The sequence below is a fragment of the Theobroma cacao genome, chromosome 5 (assembly GCF_053813885.1).
Source record: "Theobroma cacao isolate CCN51 chromosome 5, ASM5381388v1, whole genome shotgun sequence".
Taxonomy (NCBI): Eukaryota; Viridiplantae; Streptophyta; class Magnoliopsida; order Malvales; family Malvaceae; genus Theobroma; species Theobroma cacao.
Window position 1 is genome coordinate 2,434,330 of NC_142643.1, and position 10,410 is coordinate 2,444,739.

Genomic DNA, 10,410 nt, shown 5'->3' on the forward strand with positions numbered 1-10,410 from the left:
AGGGCTCGGATTGAATCATGTGTCTCTCCATTAGCCCATTGGATTCCGACCATGTACTTTGATTGGGGTTAAACCCAAAGAGCCCAGAAAGATCCTGGCTTGAACCCTTCACCTTTTGGTTTTTTTTTTTTCCCTTCAAAAGTACCCTTCACCTATATTAACTACTGAAACATTTTACATCATTAAATTTGAAATATAGGCATAAGAAGTTTACCCTATATAAGAAGTTTTCCCTCCTACCCACTTTCCTGAAAAATATGTAGTAAAAAAATGTGACATTATTGTATCTCCTGGCCACTAGATTGACAAGTACAAAAATGGGTACAAGTTATTGTAGCCATTCAGCCATTAATGTTCCCAGAGTCAGATTATGGTGTTCATGGTTGTAAATGGTCCTGGAAGGTGAGCCCAATTGATCTGATTGCTGGTCCAAGTGGCTGAACATGTAAGAGCTGGAATGCATGTACCAAATATAGAATCCGTCAATCCAATACCAGGGCAATGGACCCCCAGTTGTCACATTCTTTGGCAGCTGTTTTAACTTGGAAAGATTACAATCCTTCCTTGTTTTAGTTAGTTAGAAAGGTCGAAATCCTTGGCACATAGATCAATGGTTCAGATATTTCAAGAAAAGGTGATAGAACAGAATAATAAGAGTTGAATCAGAAACCTTGATGACGATTGTAACAGACAAAGACATTTGTAAAACTTTGCTATTGAGAGGAATCCTCCCCTTTAATCTCTTCTTTAATAGATATTCCTGAACAGGTATGCAGGAAATGGTTGAGGAAATGAACTACTGATGGACAAATTGCAGAATATTAAGAGTAAATTTCCACTGCTAAAAATCTTTTGGAATGCTGTCTAATCCCAGCTTTTATATGGTAAGAATTTCTAAAGTTAATGATTGCCCTGTAATACTTGCTAACGCGTTTAAGAAAGGGTCAAGTATGAAAGTAGCCATGGGAAAAAGGGTGAAGAAAAACTTGGTTTGTGCTCAAAATAGTACTGAAATGATGGCTGAGTAAAGTAATTAGCACAGAATGTGAAGCATGGGAAGTGAAAACACACCATTAAATGAGCGAAAATTGCCTAAAACACACCATCAAAATCTTTCAGCAATGCAATAATCACATAGCTGTAGGACAACCACTTGGGGCAGAAGGACAGAAAAAACACAAGAAACTAAAAAACAAGGGGGGGAACAAGGACCAATGCTACAATAACAAAAACAACAATGTCAGAAGTCAGTGATTTAAATCTCCATTTATTTCTCATCTTGGATCTCCTCTGACAAAAAAACTCCAGATCTTCTGCCAAAAACTCCAAACTATCCTCTTATCCGTTGCCTCTTTTGATCACTTTGATCTCAGACCAAACTCTGTCTATGTCAATCCCAAGGTGCTTTTCCAGCTAAGTCTGTTGCTGAAAGGTGACACACAGTGAAGGGACCAAAAACATTTAAACCAGATTCAAGCTACACAACCACCAGCACACCTCCATATTCTCTGAACTCACATAAAAACTATTGCTTTCTTGTCTCAAGTGCAAACTTTTCAGTTGAGTTAGCCCATACCCAACTTGATCCTTGTCTCAGAATAGGGCAGATACTCAGATTTATGGCGTCTAGTTCTTGGTTATATAGTTCCAAATATTGGGGTTCTAGTAGTATCGTAGAACACATACAAACTTGACCAAAGATTGACTCTTGGTCTTCTTCTTTATATATTGTCTGCTGGTTCACCTGAATAATACATGTGAAATATTGGTTACTTGAAAATGATTAAATCCTGTTGGAAACCAACTGTTGAGGGCGATTCCGGCCGTGTTGATGGTTTGTTGTGGTATAAAGATTTGGGGCAACATGTTTATGGAGAATTTTCAATGGCTGTGATTCAAGCCAATAGTTTGTTGGAGGATCAAAGCCAGCTCGAATCAGGGCCGTTGAGTTCGAGTAGTTCCGGTCCTTATGGGATTTTCATCGGTGTATATGATGGACATGGTGGACCTGAGGCTTCCCGCTTCATCAATGACAACCTTTTCTGCAATCTTAAGTGTACGTTTCCTCTAAAACTTTTTGTTATTCCTTCAATTTGGATTTTTACTTGGCAACTACGTCTGTTTTTCTTGTTGATGCCATTGCCTGATCTACTCAGTAATAGTACATTGATCACCTAGCTAAGTAACAGGAGAAGACTTTCCTCGTACATTATCCCTTGTGATTTCTGAGTTTTAGACAATTAAAATGAAAGTTATATCAGATTAGGAAGAACTGCAGTATCATGTCTTAAGGGAGAGGTTTAGGTTGAGTACTTGGAAGTTCTGTCAGTTCTTGCTTAAACCAAGCAAAACATGTGTGTTCAGCAAAAATGAACTCATCTATACTTCCCAGTTTTTCCAAGCATCGATATTGCTTGATGCAGTTACTCCATTAAGTTCCAGTTTGGTGGCCAAATGCTTATTCTGTTTCCCTTGATGTTTCTTATAAAGCATTTGTGTCTGAGCATCAAGAGATATCAATAAATGTTCTCCGAAAGGCCTTCTCTGCAACAGAAGAGAATTTTCTTTCCCTTGTGAGGAAACAGTGGCTTGGGAAGCCGCAGATGGCGTCGGTAGGATCTTGCTGTTTGACGGGAACGATTTGCAATGGACTGCTATACATTGCAAATGTTGGAGATTCCAGAGTAGTCTTAGGCAGAGCAGAAAGAGGAACTAGGGAAGTTATTGCAATGCAATTATCGACTGAACACAATGCAAGTATAGATGCCGTAAGAGATGAGCTTCGGGCATTGCATCCCCATGATCCACAGATTGTTGTGATGAAACACAAAGTTTGGCGTGTGAAGGGCCTGATACAGGTTATACTTTATTCTATCTTCCTCCGTTTGTTTCTGGTAAAAGTAAATATAGCTGGACTGAAAATGAATTCACTAGTGTATTCTTTCGGCCTCGTTAATTATCTTTGCAGATTTCTAGATCAATTGGTGATGCATATCTAAAGAAAGCAGAGTTCAACAAAGAACCTCTCCTGCCTAAATTTAGACTGCCTGAATCCTTCCAAAAGCCGATCCTTAGTGCGGAGCCATCATTGTTAGTACACAAGCTCCACCCTGACGATCAATTTCTCATCTTTGCTTCTGATGGTCTGTGGGAGCACCTTAGCAACCAGGAGGCTGTCAAAATTGTCCAGACTAGCCCACGAAATGTAAGTTTCCACAGATAGCTTGGCATGATGATTGATAATGTAACTCTCCTGGGATCGGCACAAAAGATTTTGTTGTGCATGGCTTTACTCTTCTTTGCGTCCTCTTTTATTTCAGGGAATTGCCAGGAGACTTGTTAAAGCTGCACTTAAGGAAGCAGCAAAGAAAAGAGAAATGAGATACTCAGACCTGAAGAAGATTGATCGAGGGGTCAGGAGACATTTCCATGATGATATCACAGTCATCGTCGTGTTTCTAGATCCCCATCTGATCAATGGGGGCTCCTCCTACAGCTCTCCGTTATCAATATAAGGTGGAGTAGGACTCCCTGCTGCTGCTGCTGTCTCATACCCAGCAGCAAAGATTGGAGTTAAATTTCTTAGAACTTATCCTCAATTGCCATGCAAACTGGGGGACTAACTTCCTTTGATTAGACTTGTGCAAGGATTCCCATTTAGGGTAATAGGAATACATTGAGACTGCTTATTATCAAAGAAACTTAGGATAACTGGATGAGACCTTAAAATAATCTGTAGATAATGATTTCCATGTAATTTTGATTGTTTCCTCTCCTTTAAATATGTCGTGTGTTTGGCTACCATAGTTGATATAATATCTCATTCACTATCCAAATTTATGTTTCTTAGCCCTTAACATGGTGAAATATCCCTGTTTAACCTTACGTTAAATCCCAGCTTTGCATATCAAAAAATAATTTAATAATGCAAGCCCATATTAGGAATAAATTTTTTACATCTGAATGTGGGTTCAATTTCCTGGAATAAACCAAACCAATTGCTTGTCCAACTAGAACGAGTAATTTGTAAGATCTGCGTAAACTGTCGTGTATTTAGCTTAAATACCCCCGATGAAATATTGAGTTTCCATTTGCGACTGAACAATGTTGCAGCTCCATTGCCAAATTAACTCGAATCTGGGAAAGGAAACCCTTAGTTTTGAACTAAGGCTATGCTTGGTAAATAAGCAATTGGTTATAAGCCCAAAGAAGACAGTTGTTACTCATACTAGAATTTTAAAGGAAATTTTTATCAAAATTTAGTTTCACGCTTGCATCCAATTTCCAATTATACAGATTTCCCCAGCCATGCAAATAATTCTTACATTCCATCCTTCGGCGTTTTAATCTTTTCCTTCCAAAATAAACTTTGTAAAAGATTATGGGAGTAACTCTGCCCCCCATTTAAGTGAACACAAATCAACTTAACTACAAAATAATGAACAAACAGAGACAATTTTGCGCAGAAGATTAAAGAAAATGTTAGATTTTCTGATTCCCCAATCATGTTTAACCGGTCTTCCATACAAAAACATCCAACCAAAAACAAATCCGACAGAAGCTAGCTATGTATTGTTAATTTGTAATCGACAGTTTAACCTTGGATGAAAACAAAAAAGAAAAAAACAAAAACAAAAAACAAAATATTACATGGGCAAACAACAAACTGAGAAAACACTAAATACATCCTTCCCTCCCAGTATAATATTACCTTGCAGATCAGCCAATTCACCTGGTGAGACCAAAGGAAGATAACAATCACCTTCTAGCGTTCACTTATCTCAAATAAAGAACCAGAAAAATCAGAATTTCTGAATTAACAGGATCAGGAAAAGGTTTAGCTTTTGGATCACATTATGTCATCACCAACCGAAAATATTCTTCATATGCAATCTTCACATTATAAAACCATTCCCAATTTTCAACATTTCTCTCATGATCAAATACTGAACAGCAGTAGTAACATCTCCAAACCAGCATTGCATCGATAATTTGTCATAGAGAGATACTAATAACTAAATAAATTGGATTAATGCCATTTGAGCCATGAGTATCATGACATGTAGCACACATATGCGTACAAACATGCAAAGAAATGCATGCAAGCCAGCAAACGAGCACATGAACAAACATGCATGCTCATGCACGCACCCAACAAATGATTTGAAAAATATGTCAAATCAATTGACAAGGAACAAACAATAACAAGATTACAGTCAGTGTTCAAATGAACAAAAACAATCTAAACATAAGCCTCCCCACAATATTCCATGCTACAGCCTTTACAATCATTTTTTAATCTAAATGCAGAAAACAAATTATCCATGTTTGCTCAGATCAAAGGCATCTAATTTTTATCATTTTTCCTACAGCCAAAGCAAAACCACCACCAGCACCATCCTCCTTCCCCACCTCCCCCTGCGCTGCCCCCCCCCCCCCCCCCCCCCAAGAAAAAACAAAAACAAAAAAACCTACAAACCCTAACATATAAAAGCCAGAATAAACATAGAAATTCCTCTTGCTTTTAGATATTTGTAAAAAAGAGAGAGAGACCCAAGAATTCCTATGAAGCATGCACCATTTCCTACTTTAACCCATGGACATAGATGTCAGACTCAATATGAGATAATACTGCTGTCTCACACTTGATCATGCTATGCAACTTGGAAGAGTAAGAAAACCCCGCCCAAATGTTACCAAGGCAAAAAAACAAATCAATTAACCTTTTTCATAGGAAACTAATAACCGCTCCATTCTTTCTCAATTATATTATCAAAAGGGAAAAGTTGAAAATTTCTAGCCATTACTCCAGAATTTCTAACTCTCTTTGTATGATTTGAGATAGGTTAACACTACAGGTGGTTGTTGATTCCTCTAGGCCTCACCAAGTGAACAGACACCACAGCTGTACCAGAAATAACAAAAAGCACCTTCCAAACTTCCCAAAAAACCATCTTCACTGCATTAGAAATTTATCTGAGGATGAAGGAATACTGCATCTAAGAATTCTGAGGTTGAAAAGAAAACATTGTAAAGAAGCTGCTGAGGGAATCACAAGCTGTTACGACACTAGACCTGACAAGCAAAAGAAAAAGATAATGCATAACATAAGTAATTGATAATAATATGAAAGTACCAATTTCAACAAGTATACTAGCTATCTATACATACAAGATTAAAGGAATGTATATCTCCAAGATACCTTCTAACTATGTAGGCAATTTCTATTTAGGGTCCTCCACCAGCCTTTCCAGCAATAGGAGCCTCCTGACAGAAAAGGGTAGAGAAATCAGTATCCCAGCACCTTTAAAACACTTGATTTTCTCCTAGCCAAGAAATCTGCCCGAGAAACAACTAATTAAGGCCTTACTGGATCCAGATTTCCCTTGCCATTCACCTGGGGTAAAGAACCTGACGGAGGATTCGAAAACCTGGAAAGACCAAGTAAAATCAAAGTTGAATCTCAACATGAATAAACCTTTTCAATGCAAATTTCTGAAGGCATTTATAGATCTCTAACAATGAAGGAAAGAGTTCTTTAGCAGTGGAACCTGATTGCCCTTGCTTTTCTTTTTTCTTCTTCCACTGAATCAGTTTTGGAATATGGTGCAAATCTAGCAAGACGAGCTTTCTTCTTTGCCTCCTCATCAGTAGTAGCCGCAGAGGGTACCGCAAGCCCAAACCTGAGAAACCACAAAAAGAATTAACCACATAATGACAAAATGCAACACCCAAGCCATATTATCACAGGGTAAAAGTGGTATGGAATGAAAACCTCTCTGCTCTAGCCTTCCTCTTCAGCTCCTCTGATTGCTTAGCTGCTTCAGATCCATTCGAGCTGGGTGCAGTGCCAAACCTGCAACATGATTGATCCACAGTCACACGTCAGAAACACAAGCAAAAGTCAAGAAATGAAATTCACCATCCACAACTACAGCTTTACCATTAAAAAAAAAAAACTTTCAGTGTAGTAACACTTTCAGGTGCCATAGAATTTCTCTCTAATCACATTAAAAACCAATCAACATCAAAAATCACCTTATCATGCCAAACTATCCCCAGCAAACACGCAGGCATGCTTAGTAAGGTAAGAGTACAAAGGGTTAGACTCATCTCTTGAGAATCATTATAACCTCAAAAATCACATTTAAAGAAAACTATTACAGTTGTCGTTTTCAGCAATAAATCAAAATAAAATAAAAATTTTCATTTCTTCTCTTCAGAAACTCATCAACTAGAAATAAGCTTTAACAAAGACCCTAAAGATCCCCGATAAACCCTAAAGAAAACAAAAAAAAAAAAAGAGGGAGAAACGAGATTACCTCTCGGCCCTAGAATTACGCTTCTCTTGCTCAGACAACTGGACAGGAACGCCGAAACGCTCAGCTCGGCGAATCTTCTTCTGGATATCGTTAACGGAACCGCCGCTATCACCTGCGACGGAGCTCACAGTCGTCCCGGTGATCTTCGAGCCCTCACTCTCTTTCAAAGATACCTCAGCAGCGGCGGGAGCGACAGCGCTTGGAGGATCTGACTTACCCGTGGAAGGTGGCGGCGAATCCACGGTCTTCTTAGGGTTTGGTTCTGCCGACGAATTAGCAGCAGCGACGGGTGCGGGAGCGGTGGTGGTGGTGGTGGTTGCGGTAGCGACGGGTTTCTCGGTGGTGGTTGCCATCGGAGTGGTATGTCGGCAGTTAGGGTTGCGTGAAATGTACAAGCGATGTCTAAGAGCGTGAGGCGATGACGGGCAATCTCTCTTTTTCTTTTCTTTTTCTCTTAAATAGTTTGGGTCGGGTAACACTTGCTGGATCTTTGGTATGAGTAAAGAAAACAAAACAATGGAAAAAGCGCGAGCCCAAATGTGAAAGCGCTGCGATATTTTTCCTTTGCGAGATTATTCTGCGATATTGGTCAAAGCACTAGTTATCCGGCGCTGTTTTTATTCTTTCCTCCCTTCTATTTTTACAATTTTTCTATTAGTAATCATTTTTAACATAATATTTAAAATTTTTTAATTATTTAAATAAATTTTTACACTTTTATTACATTTATAAATTTTTATATTTTTATTTTAAATCAAATAAGACATTATATTTTTATTTTTAATCAAATAAACTTTTTATGGTTACTGATTGACTTAATCAAAATATTATTTATCATTTTATATTAAATAATATTAACATAATATACTAATATATCATAATTAATGATTATATAGTATATTGACGTAACGTAATTTATAATGATGTGGCATATTAATATATTATAATAATATAATCATATGATATTTTTTACCTCTCACATCAATATCATATTAGTATCATGTGTATATTAAATAACAAATATTATTTTAATTAATGACAATTAGTTAATCATTAATCATAAGAGTTTATTTGATCCGAAATAAAAGTATCAAAACTTAATTAAAGATAATAAAAAATAAAAATTTATTTAAATTTTCTTAAATAAATAGAAAAATAATTTTTTACCTTGAAAAAGTATATAATCTAATAAAATTTGAAAGTTTGAAGTGAACAAGAGAATAATTATATGAATAGAAAAATACTTAATTGCATCCAAAAATAATTCTTGAATTTAAAAAATAAATAATAAAAATTATTTAATTTTTCTATTTTTAAATGAAACTTATTTTTATATTCTCCTAACTCATCATCATTTGATGAAATAGAATAAGGATGTCAAATAGTAGAGAACTTGGTATGTATTTTTAAACTATCTTAATCTGAATTTTATAAATACTTAAAATTTTTAATTATTACTCAAACTCGTATTCGAATATCTATCACAATCCAATTTTTGAACCATGATCGGTGCAAGGGCTCAATAGGCATAGCCCACCAGGCCCAAACAAGCATCTCTTTCTTTAAAATCTGAAATTCATAATTTTTAATCAATATACTTTCGAAATTAAACCGTGGGAACCAAGTATATATATATATATATAAAATTTTCGAAATAGGGTTATCATTCGTCAACCCTAAATAACAAGGTTAATCATATCAAACATACAAAGTGCACAACAATCTTACAGTTTACATTTAAGCAATTATATACACATGCAAAAGACCTTAACTATCGGCGGAGTAACTATGGGCGTGGGTATCGCTATTGGATGTCATGGTACTTACCAAATGGCGAATACAATTGGACACTTCAATTTAGATTCCAACTATCTCCGAATATGAAAACATGAAGTTAAAAAGAGTGAGTATAAACCTAGTGAGTGAATATAGGAAGGGAACAAGCAAACGATAAGGAAAGTGTAGAAACATGATGCACTTATGTTAAAAACAATGTAATTTAATTTAATTTCTTACTAAAACCCCTGATTTCAAACTTTGATTATTTAATCCCTTAGTGTTAAAGGATCCATGGTCAATCATGAAGTTAAAAGGAGTGAAAACTACAATAGAATCCAAGCAAGGCAAGCATGGCAAAAGGAATCTCGCTGCAGCGAAAAGGCATTCTCGCTGCAAAGAATGAAATTTTGTTGCAGCGAAATCCAAGGTAAAATTTTGAACCAACCACCCCAGAGTTTCTCGCTGCAAAGAATGAAATTTTGTTGCAGCGAAATCCAAGGCAAAATTTTGAACCAACCACCCGAGAGTTTCTCGTTGCAGCGAGAATGCATTTCCGCTGCATCAAAAATTCGGGCTAGTCAAGCCCCCAACACCCGAGAGTTTATCGCTGCAGCGAGAATGAATTTCGCTGTAACAAAAGTCCAGACAATTAAGTTAGAAGAATTCTTGTCACAATGTAAATCCATTATTGCTGCAATGAAAATCAATTTGAACGTATTTAACAATTTTTTTTAACATTCAACATTCGATACAATCACATTTTATTTCTGTAACCTCTATATAACATATATAAACATATATACAAATATCGCCATCACCCCAGCTCTCCCCCTACTCATGTGCACTCCCACATTGCACATTACAATATCATCATCGGGTGCACTCCCACACTGCACCTCACCATCACCATCATGTGCACTCCCACACCGCACACGGCATATATCATTATCATGTGCTCTCCCACACTGCACAGGGCATATATCATCATCATGTGCTATCCCACACCGCACATGGCATATATTATCGGCGTGTGCTCTCTCACACCGCACACTACTAGCACTGTCATGTGCACTCCCACATTGCACACGCACGGTTATAATTATCACACAACATTATCGTTCAAGGCATAACATACATATTATCATAATAGAGGAACACATGAATTCATCACACTACACATTTCACATCATAAAAACGTTTCATCAAAGGCTTGTTCCCATGCATATTTAAAGAAAAGTTCAATAAAATATTTCAAGTGATTCAACCAAATACATATGCATTTATCCCAAAACATTTTAATGCAAATTCA

The 10,410-nt window shown here is 36.8% G+C and overlaps 2 protein-coding genes across 3 annotated transcripts; one reads left to right on the top strand and one right to left on the bottom strand.

Moving 5' to 3' along the window:
* Positions 1-1,059: 1,059 nt before the first annotated feature.
* Positions 1,060-3,836, top strand: LOC18597868 (Protein phosphatase 2C family protein). Its single transcript, XM_007027113.3, has 4 exons — positions 1,060-2,056; positions 2,491-2,858; positions 2,969-3,205; positions 3,321-3,836. The coding sequence occupies exons 1-4, from the start codon at positions 1,780-1,782 to the stop codon at positions 3,513-3,515; spliced, it is 1,077 nt and encodes a 358-aa protein (XP_007027175.3). The 5' UTR covers positions 1,060-1,779; the 3' UTR covers positions 3,516-3,836.
* Positions 3,837-5,724: 1,888 nt separating this feature from the next.
* MOS11 (Protein MODIFIER OF SNC1 11) lies at positions 5,725-7,915 on the bottom strand. Of its 2 annotated transcripts, none has more exons than XM_088806824.1 (6): positions 7,323-7,915; positions 6,776-6,856; positions 6,552-6,683; positions 6,371-6,431; positions 6,203-6,264; positions 5,725-6,075 (listed from the first exon to the last, which is right to left on the bottom strand). In XM_088806824.1, exons 1-5 carry the CDS (start codon positions 7,673-7,675, stop codon positions 6,229-6,231), a joined length of 663 nt encoding a protein of 220 aa, XP_088662950.1. In that variant the 5' UTR covers positions 7,676-7,915; the 3' UTR covers positions 5,725-6,075; positions 6,203-6,228. The 2 variants fall into 2 exon arrangements, with proteins under 2 accessions (XP_088662950.1, XP_017977601.2); XM_018122112.2 differs by having other exon boundaries at positions 6,203-6,267; positions 7,323-7,913.
* Positions 7,916-10,410: the final 2,495 nt, after the last annotated feature.

Bases quoted from the DNA above. Each gene is read 5' to 3' on its own strand.
- LOC18597868 (XM_007027113.3), top strand. From the start codon at position 1,780: ATGATTAAATCCTGTTGGAAACCAACTGTTGAGGGCGATTCCGGCCGT. The intron at 2,057-2,490 runs GTACGTTTCCTC...TTTCTTATAAAG, and splicing joins CCTTTTCTGCAATCTTAAGT to CATTTGTGTCTGAGCATCAA. The intron at 2,859-2,968 runs GTTATACTTTAT...TTATCTTTGCAG, and splicing joins GTGTGAAGGGCCTGATACAG to ATTTCTAGATCAATTGGTGA.
- MOS11 (XM_018122112.2), bottom strand. From the start codon at position 7,675: ATGGCAACCACCACCGAGAAACCCGTCGCTACCGCAACCACCACCACC. The intron at 6,684-6,775 runs GTTTTCATTCCA...GTGGTTTCTCAG, and splicing joins AGGAAGGCTAGAGCAGAGAG to GTTTGGGCTTGCGGTACCCT. The intron at 6,432-6,551 runs GTTCCACTGCTA...TGGTCTTTCCAG, and splicing joins AGAAAAGCAAGGGCAATCAG to GTTTTCGAATCCTCCGTCAG.